Here is a 16,804-nt window from a genome sequence, read left to right as displayed (position 1 = left end):
GAAGTGTTTTAATGCCCAGACTGTCCCAGACTTATTTCTTGTCAGATCTCATAAGCAGTGAAAGGGGTTGTGGAAAGTCATCACCTCACTCCCACAACATGAAGATTACTTTCAAGGTATATTAATAGAACTTGATTGTAGGACAAACACGATCTATTGTTCAAAAACCAAAGAGCAATTTTCTCCATTGAAATGATCAAAAGCCTCTAAGGTTGGCACAGTTTTTACAGGCAACATCTGGCATTTCTCATCAATGAAAGACACTGACAGTTCCCACTCACAGCCACAGGATTTTCTTCATAAACAGGAATACCTGTATGCATTCCAAATCCTTTAAAAGCAGCTTCTCAGGAAACATTTAATGTTTTCAGGGAGATTAAGGAGACCAATTCTACACTCTAAAAAAATGTAGTAGTAGAATCTTTGATTTTCTTCAGTACACACATTTTCTTCGTTTGTGGACAGAACTAATTTTAACCTGACAAAGCTTTCTGTAAAGAACAACAAGCATTCCCCACTCCTACCAAGGCTGCTGAACCTACTGTAAAAAAAAAAAAAAAAAAAAAAAGATGCATTCAACTAATTATATTACATAAAAAAGCAGGTTTGTTTTCATGCAAACAAGTTCTTGTAATTTTGGTTTTGAACAAGTCCCTGGGAACTTTTTATCATGTGCTGAATATCAAAATAAAACAACAGTGAGTAGCTACTACAATGCTATAATACTGACAGGAGGGGGAAGTGCCTGTTGGGGCAAGTATTCACAAAGGTTAACATCAGACACTGCAGGCTAATGCCTCAATGGCTTTCTCCAGTCAGTAAAGAGAAATGCTCCTCCAGAGGGCGATTCAGAACCGAAGATTCATTTAGCTACTCTGAATCTCTCTCTGGAGGACTCTAACCTCCATTAACTTCAGAAACAGCCTGCAGAGATGAGCCTCAAAAAGATCTTGCTAGCCTTTGTGAACACTGCCCGGTACTTACCTTCTATCAGTAGGAACGGTGGCTGAAATTCACTGCTGAGATGTATAGCTGGGTACACTGAATTTAAATCTGAACGCTAAGTATTGCACAAGGACTGAGTTTTACTCAGCCGGAGCTTAGCACTCCCACCAGGATCACTGAAACAGTCTCCACAGCGCTGCTAGGATGACTGCAGGATTTCTTTTTTTCCACTGGCCCATTAAAGTGCTCTGTTTGATGGCCACCCACGTGCTGCCATAGAAAGGGCTGCTCTGCCCCCAGCACCTTCAGAACCCACTAGCATTCTGCACTCGTACCAGCACAGCTCCTTCTCTCACTCCGACTGCTCATTGTATCGCTGGAGCAGCACCGGGAGGTGGGTTTTCACCATCAACCTAAACGCAAAGCAGAAAAATTCTCAACTTTTAAAACCTGCTGTCAACAATTTTGTGGTTATTATTTAGTAGCAACAAGAGAGGAAAATGGTCTTTTAACCTCAAACACAGAATAAAGTTGGATTTTGTGGCTTAGGAACATAAGGAAGAAAGCCATATCACTGACGGAACTATTATCAGGGCCATTTCCCAAGTCTTCCTTTAAACAGACTTCAGCAAAGGTGTGACAAAGCTAACCACAAACAATGTTTGTGGTTTAAGATCATTTAAGATCAGCCAAATTATAAGCAAAGCCAGAGACAACGCAAACTCCAAGTAGAGTTGATTTCCAAAGCATGCCTTAAAGTATGGTTAGACAAACCAGCAGAATTCTGAGGGGACAGCATTTTTCACGCTCTTATGACAACTCCCAAGCCCTTGAAAGTCTGGTCCTGAACTTAAATTTTTCCTGTACAACCATGTCAAACATGACTTAAACAAGCTGAGCTTGCTAACCTCAGATCAACTTGCAAACACCTGTTAAGTACATTTTACCACTGAAATCAAGCCTCTTCACCAAACAGAAAAGTTGTTTTCAGATTTCAGAGACCATATTGAGACAAAGGTGTAATGAATACAGAACATATTATAAAGATCAGATATTGTTCCAAACGAACAAAGCCTTGGCACGTTACATAAACTACTTGCAATGCAGTATGTCAAACAAATACTTTAGGCTACGTTACTACCTAAGTAACAGAGTAAGAAATGTTAGCCCCCATCTCAAATCATTTTTACATAATCCTCCTTTAAATAAATATCATAGCATCTTGGTTTCATATTGCAACTTTAAATGAGGGGGGGAGGGGGAGGTTCCTGTTTGTTATATCCCAGTACCAGGTGGTTTTTCAGGTATTTAGTCAAGAGATTTGCAGACAAAAATTACAAGCAATTACTTTGGGTCATCTTAATTATATTGTGGCATTAGATTAATAGAAACTACGCACTCTGCCCTTTAAGGGCAGTGTTCCTTAGAATTCTGCATAATAAGAATCTTTTGGCTTGAAATGAATCTCAAAGCATGTTGATTAGACGGCTGAAGGGCACAGTTTTTAATTATTGTAAAAATCTAATTAAGAACATGAGAAAGGAACAAAGTTTGCACTTTTTTCATATAATTCTTTATTAAAAGAAAGGAAAATCCAGAATTTTACAATTCATCTTAGAGTTGGAAAGTGTTTATAGTCAAATATCACTTTCAGAACAGTTTGCCTCTTTATACTCAATTTACAGCCACAGAAGGACATTTTGTACTTCCACACTCTCTGACACATTATCTGAACATCTTTCTAGAGCACGATTATTGCACAGGACAGTTGTATCTGACAATGCTCATTCAACCAAGTGCTACATTGCCCGCTGTTCTTTCTGTTACACTCAGTGGGACAGAAAAAAATGCAATAGTGTAGCATTTTGCCAAACACATTAAGTCACAAAGTAGATTACCACTTCAAGAAAAGCAGCAATTTCTCTAATTAAAATACACAACTGATAGTTCACCCCAGAAATTTATAAACAAGAAGCATATAATCTGAACACAAACATTTCAGTGAATGCTACACTGTTTCCCAGTTAACCTGCAGTACCAAAACAAGACATTTAGAAAGAACTAGTATTAGTTTACCGAAAAAGGAATGACTTATTTGACCAGCACCTAAACATTCCGAAATTACACTGCAATCCTTCTCAGCTGATGGCACTTCATGCGAGATTAGGTCTCACAAACTCTCTGAAACTGCATTTAACTTCACAATATGTCAAATGAAGTTTTAACACAGAGATAAGAGAACAGAGGTTTCTAAAATATTTGCAGCAATTAAATCTTACAATTACTTTGGAACATTTGGCAGTTATTGACTTATTTGAGCAATAAACACCTGAAATTTCCCCTCTATTTGAGCTTAATACTTGAACCACGTGAAAACCGTTCCTCTGAACGTGGTTTCAAAGTTTAGAACAAAAAATAAAGAAAAAAAAAGTTTCATCACTCAGTAGGAACAGTTTCTTTGTAGCAAAATCATAACACAGTTCCCCCTTCCACAAAGTAGGCTCAACAGTATCCAATATTTTAAATATCTATTGATCATGGCTGTGTGTTTACCCTCATGGTGTCAGTAACACCTACAGAGAAGTCCATCTTTCTTTCAGGAACGCAACATGGACTCAGCCCATTCTACTAGTCAAGGAAGAATCAGTCCATGAGTTAATATATTTTAACAAGAAATGGAAACTTAGCTCTGTTTAAAAAAAAAGATAAAATCCTGGGAAGCAATTTTTGCTAGCTTTAAAAAAGGCCAATTCATTAGTTGCATTTTTTGAGATCCCAAATAAATAGACCTTTCCTGTGTGGCAATGTCACTTATTCTAAAGCTTTCCGTGGACGTTAAGAACTCCCAACTCGATCTCTGGGAATAATCCGTAGATCTGAACCATGCTTTAGAAATACATTTCCTACACAAACAAACAAAACAGAATGTGTTACTAACCAACCAAATAAAATGTGACCTAAAAAAGCATACACATTTAAAGAACAATAATGTTATGTCAGTGTTTAACATCTTCATAGTAATTCCTCTAATACATCAGAAATATATTTTTTGTTCCCATGGAATTCCATCTAATTCCTTTTACTCCAAAGAGCTCTTGTTTTTAAACAAAAATACCAGACCCAAAGTCATCTACTAAGACTTGAAAGCTATCACCTTTCAAACTTTATAGTTCCATACTTGAATGCCTGATTAAATTGATAAGCCATAATAATTTCAAGACCAGGAAATTAAGTTTTACTTTGCCGTAATTATTTTTTTTATCTTGAGGTCATTCATGCATATACTCATTTTTAATTCTCTCCTTGGTTCAGTACTTACCTGCTTCTAATTCCAGAACCTTAACTGTACTTTTCTTTTAGGAGGGTTCTCCTTCTCCAAGGAGATACATATCCAAGCATAAAACAGTCTCATTTTATCATAAAAAAATCTTGAACTTCATATTTATTACTGCATAGTCTTAATCACAACAGTCTTTTCAAGAGGTATAGTATAAAAAATAGAAGTTTCTAATATCGTCTAGAATATTTTCTGCATGTATTCAAGACTGTTGTTCTTTTTTTTGTCTTGCTCTTTTCTTCTATTAAATGTAACGTTTGAAAATTAAACCATATTACTAAAAATGATGCATTATTTAGTTACTATATGGAACTTTTTTTTTACTTCATACTGCTACTGCATGAAATAGATTATTTGCAATTCTGCAATACCAGGTTTTAATAATATCTACCTATTGTAACTCATCTTTGTGTTGACTTGTAAAACCAGAATAACTGTATTTCCCTCCAAAGCACACCATTTCATGAGAGTGCTCTCATAAAAAAGATTAAGATATTTAGCATTTGTTCAAATTATTAGCGTATTGGAACAAAGCTATCTTTTTTCAAACTTCCCTTTTCCGGCACATGGATCAGGACTGAAACCATTCTACTTATTCAACAGAACCAGTATTAGAAAAGCAGTTCAAAAGAACATGTTATCAGAAGACGTTCTGTTTTTAGAGATCTGCCAAGACCATATACTGAAGTGAACTATAAAAGCCACTGAACACAAATCTGTCACCCCAGCAAACCAGAGAACTAAGCTTAGATGAAAAGTACCCATATTGCAATGGCCATCATAAAACTCTAAAATTTTAAAACAGCTGCATCTTATACAGGCAGCAGTTCACCCCACCTCTCAGTTTGTTTCCATCATCAGTATCACAGTGGTTTATTAAAATTATGGCATACTACTCCCAGAACTATCAAGGATGTAAAATTGAAATCAATACAGGAATTAAGTGCTAAGCCTAGCTTTTTCATCTTTAATTTCCCCTCCTCCAGGGAATCATGTAGGGAGAATGAAAGTCATACCTGAGGAGTACTTTTATTCAGAAATGTGGGGAAATAGTGGAACAGTACAAAACCTCTGAACTACCCAATGATTGTTAAGACTTTATTCCTAGATCATCTTATTTTGGGAAGTTTTTGAAGACTAAAGTAACTATTCAATCTATTTTTTAAACATGTGACAAGTGATGCTAAAATAACAAATACTACTGGACTAGGTACAGTGGGGAAAAAATATAGTTATTACTTGTTATGTCAGTAACATGTAATACAGTACTGCTCTTTTAAACTGCACACTTCACTAGTTAAGCCCTGAAGATCAGAAGTGCCTCATTTTTTCAGACCTAAATAAACAAATGTTGAGCTATAGTTCTGTGGATTTAACCTTTTACACACTATGCTGACCATAGTTTCAAACTACTGTGTAACGCTTCTCCCATTTAAGAACTCAACCCCAAGTGCTATGCACTAGTTTAAAAGAAAAGTAACTGAGGTTTTTAATACTGGGCTTCATAAATAATAACTTACCTGCTGTCTGTGCAGGGTTTATTCCTATTCCGTCTAGGGGAAAAAAAAAAATTAAAAAGAGAAAGGTGAAACAGACATATTACAATTTACTACACAAAACTTGAAGCTCAAAAATATAATACAGCAACAAGATATAATTATTACATCAGGCCTTCAAGCAGCTATTTCCTACAACCAAAACTAGTCTTATCACAGGAGCTAAAAGAAACCTTCAGCACAGAAAATCCATGCTATATGTTAGGACAAAGCCAAATTAATAATAATAGTGGTTTAATACCTTCATCCCATGCATAAGCAATTTAAATAATGCTGCAATATTATTAAATTCAGTCTGCAGTCTGTAGAGGTTGCGAAAGAAAATACACTTTTGCTTTTATCAATAACTCTTCACTGAAAAAATAATACAGAAATTGTAAAAAAATACATAAACTATATTCTTACCATTTGTTATAATAGCACTTGTTGCTGCAGGAACTTTGAACTAAAGGAAACAAGACATAAGGGAAGTAAGACTAAAGGAAATAGGACAAAATAACATGAGACATAGTTCAAGCAGAAAATACATGAGGAATACTCAAAGCAGTTATAATTTTAGCTGGTTCAGGTACAAAGAAATTATCAGCAATGATTCCCCTCAGATTTACAGATACAGCAACATAAATTTTTAAAGTCAAAGATGATTAGACACCTCAATATAGAATGCGAAATTTGCAGTACTAAACAACTAATTAAATCCAATTATTATTACTCCTTGGATAAAATGTAAAAGTCAAGTACCCGCAAAGTTAAGAAATATTAGTTCTTATTATACTAAATAAAGGAATACCTAAAACATGTACGGATATGAACTTCTAAGAAGCATACCTGTTATGTCTAACAGTTAAACAATAATTAGCTTGAACTAATCTTGGTTAATTTTGACTGATGTCCTAGCTTTCTCCCTGGCTCTCCTGGGACCTCTCCAACTGCACTGCTCCAAGAGAAGAGTTCACTCCAGGATTTGCTTACAAAAGGAAGCACTGAGTCAGATCAGGCTCCCTCCTCAGATTTCTGACACCCGCCTAAGCAGACTTTGTACCCTCAACCACCACTACACGCTCCCACTGCACCTCCATGTGCATCCTATGAGGTCAGTTTTACAACACAAAAAGCCCTACTCAGGTGGGGTTGCATTGCATACAGGCTTCAAACTATTTCAGAAGATCTGAACAGAGATGGGGAAGCCAAAAATAATTATTTCTCAGGACTAGCGGGAGCCAGACGGGGCCAGAGAAAAGTCCTGCACTGTATAATATGGCTGGACCACACAGAGCAGAAGAGGTAGGCAGTGTGGGTGCAAGTCAATCAGTGTTACTTGGCTGGTCTGAGGACCAAAGGTTGCTCCTTGAGCTTCCTTTATTTAGCACAATGAACAACCCCTAAGGTAAAAGACTGCTGCTCAGCAACGAGCAAGTATCAGTGGAACCTCCTCACAAAGCACTTCATGCTCTGTATCACATAAGGAAAAGCGCAGCTAACTATGAATGCTAACACCAAGTGCTTCCCTGGAAGAACTGCAGAGCTCTCCCACTTGCTGAACAAGTCACTTCAGCCATGCCTTTCAACAGCATTCCCTAGTTGTGCCTTCCCCATTTTATGATTGCTCAAGTTAAGATTTCCAGGTCTGATCTGCAGAAACTCTGTGGATTAACAACAAAAAGTAAAGCTCAAAGAAACCATGCTCGAATACAGTACTTAATATACTGAAAAAACAGCTCTTCTTATCCCCAGACACACAAAATTAGCATTTTTTAAAAACTTATTTTCTCTTAGCTTTTTATCCATAGCAGGCAAATCATGTCACCTCCTCATCTTGCAGGGTGACATGACAACAGTAATTTCTGCAAAAGACAAGTTGGATACTAGTGTCACTGTAGAAAGACCATGAGGAAAGCAACAATTTGTCTTCAGAGCAAGATTTGAATAACAAAGTTGATAAAATAGAAGCCACATATTTAACAGTAAGAATGTAAAAAAAATGCCGTAACAGCTAATGTGTACGTATCATAGGCTGAAGAAAGCAGCCTTCATTCTCAAGTTCACTAAATTTGGGCATCTTGACTTAGCAGTCTAAGGAGAAATCTTTTGACAGGCTTGGGTTTTATGCTGTTTTGGGTGTTTTTCTGGTTTTTTTTTTTTTTTTTTTGTCTTTTTTTTTTTTTTTGTCTTTTTTTTTTCATAACTAGCCAATACCATGGATTTTTCATCCTACATCCTCTGAAAAAAAAACCAAAACAAAAATGTAACTTCTGGAACATTCACTGCCTCTTCTTATTTCTTCTCTGTCTCTTCTGATACACAGCAATGCACAGAAGGGATGGATCATTCACAAGAGGATGGACGTCTCCACTCATTTCGTGTCAGGTTCCTTTTCAGTAGATGAATCTATCCGATGCCTATACACTAGATGCACATGAGGACTGTGTGCCAACCAGTCAGTGAAGCACTAGTTAAGATTCTCTTACTGCTTCATACTGTATTGTGTTAGAAAAGAATAAAATACTTTGTTCTCTTAGCCCAAAATACTGCAACAGTTGTCAGTTATATACTCAGCACATGAAAATCATCACAAGTACAATACAGCAAGGGAAGCTACCGTTGGAAATAATTGCACATACTTCAGTACAATATGGTTCACTAAAATAAAAAATCCTTCCTGTGGATGCGAAGCATATGTTTCCCATGCTGAAAATATACAAGCTTTCCATGATACCAAGTCAAATGGATACTAATGTAGCTAAGGAGTTCTGTATTCTGTAGATAATTCCTGGCTTGCTTTGAAACCAAATTGGGTAACATCCAGCCCCAAACTCACACACTTTAAATGAAAAAAAAAAAAGGATTATTTGCTTTAAATGTCTTATAAATTGATAACTGAGGCTGCCACACAACTTCTCTTCTCCAATGTTAGGAAATACAATTGTATCTACAGTCAAACTATAAGGACAAGATGACAATCATAGCAACAATTATATCCCCTTCTCACTTTTTACAATGATGAGAAAAATCCTCTACAGCAATAAACTATCTCCTTTTGGTGCCAAGAACAGGAGATTAAGTGAATTAAACCAGAGTATTTTAACACCAATCTATCAAGAGTAACATTAGAAAGACAAAAGAATAGTTTCAAATATATTAATTTATGAAAGAATAAAATTTAACTTTAATGGAAACGGATTAGAATTTTAGTAACAATCCTACAAATGTAAGGGAGTTTTTTTGTAAGTATTGTGCAAATGTACACTTGAGGTATGTACCAAGTAGCTCTAACAGACGAAGGAAAAAGTTCAATAGATACCATACATTATAAATTGGAACATTAACACTGTCACAATAAACTGTGACAGCTGTGGAAAGAACTATAAATAGATAAAAAACTGAAGAGAGCACTGTTTCCAATACTCTACATTTCCATTTACATTTTTGTATCTAGTTTGTAAGACACACAGAAAATAAAAAATAAAGAGTTCAGTTTGCATTGTCCAAATTATCACTGCCAAATGTATATATTAGAAAGGGCTGAGGATGCTGAAAGCGATTGAGAATTCCTGAAACCTCCCCATTTAATGATACAGTTTTCTTTCACTTCCAGCTCTGCCAATTATGAATTGTGTACAATGAACATTACAAGATGTGCTAGAGATGACAGAAAAAATCTGTTATGTATTTCAATTACTTCTAAGGAAAAAAAAAAAAGGAAGGAACACATCTCGTTCTGTGCCAACGAAAATAATTCAGAAAACTCTACTTGGAAAAACTGTAATCTCTGACAAAGCACTGTGACTGAAACTTGATATATCAAGATGACCGTTCTACATCATGGCTACAGTTCTGCTGTTCCAGGGGAATTCTGGTTACTATCTGGCCAAAGTTCAAGACTCTGAAAAACAACTCAGTAGAAACTTGCTAAGGCTAAACAGCTGAAACTTAAAGCCTTCTCTGCTCCAAGAGCTTTAATCACTGAGAGGGTAACGCACTTCGCCCGGAGACCAACTAACATCTTTGTCCAAAATCCAGGGCTGCAGTCTGATCTTATGTTTCATACAAGATCCTATGAAATCGGTATCTGAATCACAACACAGAGCATGAGTTAATGTTAAGCTATGCAGTTCAAGGAACAAAAAACATTTATATATGAAAAAAAATCCCTTTCATTGTTTTCAGTGCCAGTTCACAAACCATCAAAGGAGCTTCATTCCTGGGGAAGAGCCTAACACTCTTTCGCTCTGTATGTACAATGCACTTAGTTTAGCCTGGTCTCATAGTGACATAAAGAGCTTCAGTGCCGATTCAGAGCGGTCCGAGGCCAAACAGCAAAACTCCCATAGATGTTCAAAACACTCACATCAACTAAAAGAATGGTTTGCTAAATGTGAATACTTAAGCAACTAATTCTTCTCTAAATCCATTTCAAAGAGGACCCTATCACAACTAACACTATGGTTCCTGGAGTAAGTAAAGTTAACAGGTTTGATGGCAACCCTCCCACCAGAAATGGCCCCTCACTCCTTGTGTCTACGACTATTCAGTCCCACCCCAGTCCTTCCTGGTGCCTTATACTAGTCTATTAGACTTTTCAGTCTAGGTCTCTATGTACGTGTTCTGTGGACACAGCTGCTTTAGTTTAGATTAAAAATAATTGAGAAAAAACATAGTAAAAAAAGCAATTAAACCAGCAAATATCTTCAACTGCATTTATTATTCTGTATATTGTTCTGTTCACGCAAAGTTGCAACAAACAATCTACAATCTCCTCCCACGAGCTGTGTTTCCACTAAGAACTTCTGTCACATAGTGGTATAACACTGGCAACATAAGGAGACTCAAAACATGTAGTCCATTCTCCTAATTATTTATTTTACTATAATTCTAAGGCTTGAAGAAAATGAAATTTTCAATAACCCAGCATTTCCCAAGTTTTCCCAAAAAGACAGAAGGAGAATTGCAAGAACAGATTCCCAGCTGAATCTGTCTGCTGACTAAATGGCACTTTTGAGCATCATGCTTTTGAGTACTTTATTTTACTGTTTACACCCTGATGAACATCTGTTAATGTTTATACACTTCATCTGAAACAAACAAGATGCATCTCTTCAAATACATTATATAGGTACTTGAGGCACCTGCTGGTTTTGGATTCCATGTGAAAGATCAAGCACCCAGAAGCCAAAGAACACATTACCCACATCTTATTCACTTAAGCTCGTTTTGTGAGACTAGCTCATATGCCTAACCTCAATACCTTCTACAATCAAAAGCCGTATGTCTTCCACAATCAGAGATTACTGGAACTGGATGTGAGAGGAATGTTTAAGAATTTCCTGAATAGTTCTAAAGAATTTTCCGAGTATTCTACAATTTAGTATATTAAATATTTTATAGCAGTATCTTTTAATTATGTCCACTATCACAAATCCATATGCTACTGATATAAAATAGTCTAATTTAATTCCAAAGAACAGGAAGAGTGTCAATACCTGCTGCTGATGTGTAACTTGTGCAAGAATTGCTAAGTTTAGGTTTTTGAAAGTTTTGGCAGGCCGCCACTGACACCAGTAAAGCTTGTGTCCACGCGTATCTAATGAGACCATGCTTCGTACTGAACGAACCGTTGCATTTTACGGTTAAAAACCTTTTGCTTTCCGGAATGTCCAAAAAAGTTAAAGGGCAGCGTCACCACCGCCTACTCACTTCTTCCGCAGCAAACTTCAGGACCGCGGTGAAAGGCGTGCTTTCAGGCACACTCAACCTGGAACGACAGTGCCGGTAAACACGCGACCGCCGAGACAGACCGACAGAAAAGCGCCCTTTCCACCCGCCAGGACGCCCGTCAGAAGCCACGCGGCTCCGGGCGCGCCCGCTGGCGCTGCCGCCGGCTTCCACGGCCTCCTCGCGCCCGGCCCGCCGCGCCACTCACACTTTGTAGGGCAGCCGCGGGTCCGAGGTGAGCGTCACTTTAAAGGTGACCTTCGACCTGCGGAGAGCGAGGAGAAAGCACCGGATCAGGGCCGGCGGGCAGCGGACCCCGGCCCCGCTCCCGGCCCCTCACTCACATGATACCGCCGAGCGCCGCCGCTCCCCACCGACACGTCAGCCGGCGCCCCAGGGGGCCTTGGCTGCCCCTTCCGCCTCCTGAGCTGCCCGCGGCGCGCCTGCCCACGAAGGAAAAACTAAACATGCCTCGCCGACGGCTACGGGGTGGGGGGAGCGGGGGCGTTCTGTCGCGGCGCCCGGCTGGCGCGGGGAGGGGAGAGGCTGAGGGTGGACGAGGGGCATCGGAGAACGGCGGTGGGGATTTTTAATGAGGCAATAGCACTGGCCGTCCCTCGGCGTTGGTAGGACCCGGATAGTGGGACCCCAGCGTTTCCGTAGGCCTCGTGGAGTGGCGTCCGGGCGGCCCCGGAGAGGAAGTGGAGGGAGCAGGGTCGGGCACGGCGGGACGGAGGGCTTGGCGGGCGGCGTGCCCCGCGCTGGGCCGAGCGGGACCGAAGGGGACGGAGGGCTTGGCGGGCGGCGCGCTCCGCGCCGGGCACGGCTGAGGGGCGCCGCGGGTTGCGGCCTACGCGCCTGGCACCGGGCCGGCTGTGTGGGGCCGTTAGCCGAAGAGGAGTCCCCCCTTCTTCCGAACATATGTCAGCAAGGGACTGCTGGATTTAAATGTGTGCTTTTGTATGGCTGCGGGTGTACGTGCGTGTGTGTATCTATAGGTACGTGTGTGTGTGTATATGTATGCAAATGTATACGTGTCATGCGGGGGGGAGGGGGGCGAGGAGTGTATGTTCATCGTTGGGTTTGGTTACCAGAGGTTTCGAGTCCCTCTGTCGCTCCCAAACCGAAATGTTTTGCTTCTGCTTGTTGGAAGTTACACAGGGGTATACAGCAGTTCTCACTTCCTGTAATGGTACATTAATATTACCATTGTAGAAGTTTTTTTATTAGACTGCGTTCTGGCTGCCAAGAAGGCCAATGGCATTCTGAGGTGCATTAGGAGGAGTGTGGCCAGCAGGTCGAGGGAGGTTCTCCTTTCCCTCTACACTGCCCTAGTGAGGCCCCGTCTGGAGCACTCTGTCCAGTTCTGGGCTCCCCAGTTCAAGAAAGATAGGGAGCTACTGGAGAGCGTCCAGCGGAGGGCTACAAGGATGGTGAGGGGACTGGAGCATCTCTCCTATGAGGAGAGGCTGAGGGAGCTGGGCTTGTTCAGCCTGAAGAAGAGAAGGCTGCGAGGGGACCTAATAAATGCTTACAAATATGTGAAGGGTAAGTGTCAGAAGGATGGGGCCAAGCTCTTTTCAGTGGTGCCCAGTGACAGGACAAGGGGCAATGGGCACAAACTGAAGCACAGGAAGTTCCGTCTGAACGTGAGGAAGAATTTCTTCCCTCTGAGGGTGACGGAGCCCTGGAACGGGCTGCCCAGGGAGGTTGTGGAGTCTCCTTCTCTGGAGATATTCAAGACCCGCCTGGACAAGAGCCTGTGCAGCCTGCTGTAGGTGACCCTGCTTCGGCAGGGGGGTTGGACTAGATGACCCACAGAGGTCCCTTCCAACCCCTACCATTCTGTGGTTCTGTGATTCTCCAGTCTCTACTGTCTGTAGGAAGGAAAGCTGTCACTGTGGGCTGAGGTGCTTGTTACGGTACACTGCTTGCCAGACTGGTTATGGCAAAGCACTTTATTGTGTTCACTTTAATTGGGGTCTCATTAAAGTTAAGGTAGAAGAAATGCCGTACAAAAGGGAACTGACACATTGGAGTCACTAATTACTAATCTAAAAACTGGCTCTGTGCCCAGCCATGAAATTCAGCATTTCACCCTTGTATTGCTTTCATTTGAGCAAAACTGAAAAAATTTCAAAAAAGAACAAGGAGAAGAAATTCACTGGCAGCTTGTACGGTGACATTAATGTTTCCCTGTATCTCCTGCATTTACCATTATGTTACTGTGTCTGTCTTCAGCAGCCATATCACGTTGATGGTTGGTGCTCATTTTGTAATCCATTATGATCTCATGGCTTTTTCATCCCCCTGCTTCTAAAAGATCACACCTTAAATTAGAAATAATTAATAGTCGTCTCTGAGCATGCGACCTTGCATTTTGTGTAGCTAAATGTCATCCCATAGTTGTTCTTGCCCTCTTCAAAATCAGTTACTTTTATATGATGTTATGTCTTTGATTTATACAAGTCTCTGTCATCCACAGCTCTCGTTAATGCATTGCCGTTTTCTGTGCCAAGGTCATTAATGCAGAGGTGAAATAAAAGGCTGATACTTTTAGAACTTGATTTCTTGCCTTTCACTCTAAGGACTGTCATGGTTTAACCTGGCAACTGGTAACTAAGCACCAGACAGCTGCTTGCTCGCTTGCTCCGCCTCTTCTCCGCCATGGGGTGGGGAGGAGAATGGGAAGAAGTAAAAACTCATGGATTGAGATAAAGGCAGTTTAATAGGAAAGCAAAGGAAGAGATAATAGTAATAATAATACATATACAAAACATGTGATGCACAAATGCAATTGCTTGCGGCCTGATGAATAATTCCCAGCCCATCCCCGAGCAGCGATCGCTGCGTCCCTGGCCCACTCCCCCAGCTTACATACTGAGCATGATGTCATGATGTCCCATGGTATGGAATGCCCCCTCGGGCCACTTTGGGTCAGCTGTCCTGGCTGTCTCCCCTCCCAGGTTCCTGTGCACCTGGCAGGCCAGGACAGCTAAAAATCCTTGACTGCCTAGCAACAACTAAAAATATCAGTATGTTATTGACATTATTTTCATCCCAAATCCATAACAGCTCTGCACCAGCTACCAGAAAATTGTTCTGCCCGAAACCGGGACAGGACTTTCCCTCTGAGGAAATAAGCACACCCAAATGTTCATGCTGTTGAAGCTGGATTGCTTTTAGTACGCAAATTTACTTGGTTAAATCTGGATTGACACCACGTGCAGTGGTGTATCCTGAGCAGGCATCAGGAGTGTGGTGGTATCCTTACCTGCTGGTTATGTCAGGGTCAGGATGTTAGAATGCAGATTCAGGAATCCAAGTGATTTCATAAAAATAAGAATTCTCCGGTGCTGGAAATGTTTAATTTGACTATGTTGTCTAAACCTTTTTTGAAAGCTAGCAGAATTGGGGTTCTTTCTGAGAATTTACAATGAATAAAGGAAGGGAGAATATGCATGATTTTTCTCTTTCAGCTGGAAGAGTTAATGGGACTTGGTGTCCTGTCCGCAAACAAGGCAGGGATGGATTCGAGGTGACTGTATCTCACTAATGGCTTTATACACAACAGCATTCTCCTCAACTCCAGAGAAACTGGTTCATTCCCCATTCCCGACAAAGTCTGTCCTTCTTTCCCATGAGTGAAACCAGAGAAGAAACTGGAAACAGGAAAATAAAATTAAAAAAAACCCCAAACCAGAAAATAAAAAAAAAAATGTATCCCTCTGGATGCTAAGATGTGACAGGTGAATCAAAATATCTCTTGACAACGCTTCAGGGAAGTCCCTCTGGTTGTAAATAGCATTGCAAGAGAGAAAAGTACTGCAAGGCATAGGAGCTATTCATCCCACATGCATGTATTATATAGGCAGCCACCTGGCTGGACCTCATTTAGTTGGGTGAAGAGACAATAAACAGAACAATAAGAAAGGAAGTGGAATGTAAAAAGTACAAAGATATTACCAAGATCTATTGATCAGCATTTAACTGCCTCAGCAAGATGATCGCTTTTTGCACCAAATGGTAGAATTGTTCTAGAAGGTGCAGCTGTTTCTTGAAAGAAGATGGAACATGCGAAATCAGTGGGGGGTGGAGGGAGGTATTTGTTTCTTAAGTATTTAATCCTATATGGAGGCATTTCCTTGCCTGTAGCTGGAATACAATTTCCTAATAAAGATTTTTCTGAGTTGTCTTAGTTAATTACCATAATTATTATACCTGTATGCAACATGGGGGAAAAAGGCTCCTTGGTAGTGTTTTCTAGCCGCTTTCAAAGGAGTAAAGGACAACTTAGAGTGCAGTATACTGGAGAACTGTGTTTAAAGCAAGGTTGTTTAGCCTCGTTTTTCTTGCCTCTTTGTTTCTTATTCTCCCTTGTAGTCTCTGTTATATACAATATATTGGTGAGCATTCAATTAAGAGTAGCCCCGTGATATGGAACTGGGAATCACAATTTCCTGCTCATCCAGTAGCAAGTAAAGATGGCCACAGTTCAGAGTCTGGCCGTAAAATTAAGCTGCAGTGTTTGTGTTTTTGAAAGATTTCTCTTTTGCTTCTGAAGCACACGGTGCGTCTTTAAAGCTTTTAACCTTCGTATGCATATCTTACATTCCTGAGTTCATGTGTCATTTGGAGAACAGCAGTTTTTATGCTACAAAACAAGTGCCCATGTGGCGAAAGGTTATCACACAAGCATCCAGCCTAAGAACTCTAGGGAAGTGTCAAATCTGAAATTTTAAGAAATGTAGAAAATATCTCCCAGCTGCAAAGCATGTTTTTAGCCTTGTCAGTTTTGGGCTGAATAAGGAACGTTTAACTTCCAAGAATATTTGCTGCAAAAGCACCGAAGCCTTTTAGCAGGTACCCAGAATATTAAATCTTGGCGCTCTGCAAACTTTTCTTCTATGTTCGCAAGCAATGAATTAAACAAATGAGCATTGCCAAGCAACGTGTGATAGGAGGGAGAGAGTGAGGCGAAGGAAACACAGTGTTTCTCCAATGAACCACTTCCATATGGAGCGCATGGATAACAGCCTGATTCCTTCTGCTCTTAGCAAGTCTGTGGTTTCACCCGATGGACCGAGTAGTGCTAAACCCCACGAAAAAGGAGAGGTCCTGTTTTTTCCCCACCTTCTGCCTCACTCTGTTCCTGGCCTCCTGCCTGCTTGCTGTTCCTTGCTCTGGCTTTGTTGCTTAGCGGACACACCTGTGAGTCAGTTCAGATCAGCAGAAGACATGGCTCAAAGCACTG

At 40.4% G+C, this 16,804-nt stretch overlaps 1 protein-coding gene across 2 annotated transcripts; it reads right to left on the bottom strand.

The window, feature by feature from the left end:
- Nucleotides 1-2,501: 2,501 nt before the first annotated feature.
- Nucleotides 2,502-11,998, bottom strand: UFM1 (ubiquitin fold modifier 1). Of its 2 annotated transcripts, XM_075420775.1 has the most exons (6): nucleotides 11,895-11,998; nucleotides 11,759-11,815; nucleotides 11,533-11,590; nucleotides 6,244-6,283; nucleotides 5,803-5,835; nucleotides 2,502-3,848 (listed from the first exon to the last, which is right to left on the bottom strand). In XM_075420775.1, coding segments are annotated over exons 1-6 (258 nt in total). In that variant the 5' UTR covers nucleotides 11,897-11,998; the 3' UTR covers nucleotides 2,502-3,780. The 2 variants fall into 2 exon arrangements, with proteins under 2 accessions (XP_075276890.1, XP_075276895.1); XM_075420780.1 differs by lacking the exons at nucleotides 11,533-11,590; nucleotides 11,759-11,815; nucleotides 11,895-11,998 and adding an exon at nucleotides 11,319-11,516.
- Nucleotides 11,999-16,804: the final 4,806 nt, after the last annotated feature.

The sequence above is a fragment of the Opisthocomus hoazin genome, chromosome 1 (assembly GCF_030867145.1).
Source record: "Opisthocomus hoazin isolate bOpiHoa1 chromosome 1, bOpiHoa1.hap1, whole genome shotgun sequence".
NCBI classification, from domain to species: Eukaryota; Metazoa; Chordata; class Aves; order Opisthocomiformes; family Opisthocomidae; genus Opisthocomus; species Opisthocomus hoazin.
Note: the sequence above shows the minus strand (reverse complement) of the source record. Positions and strands in the feature narration are given on the sequence as shown.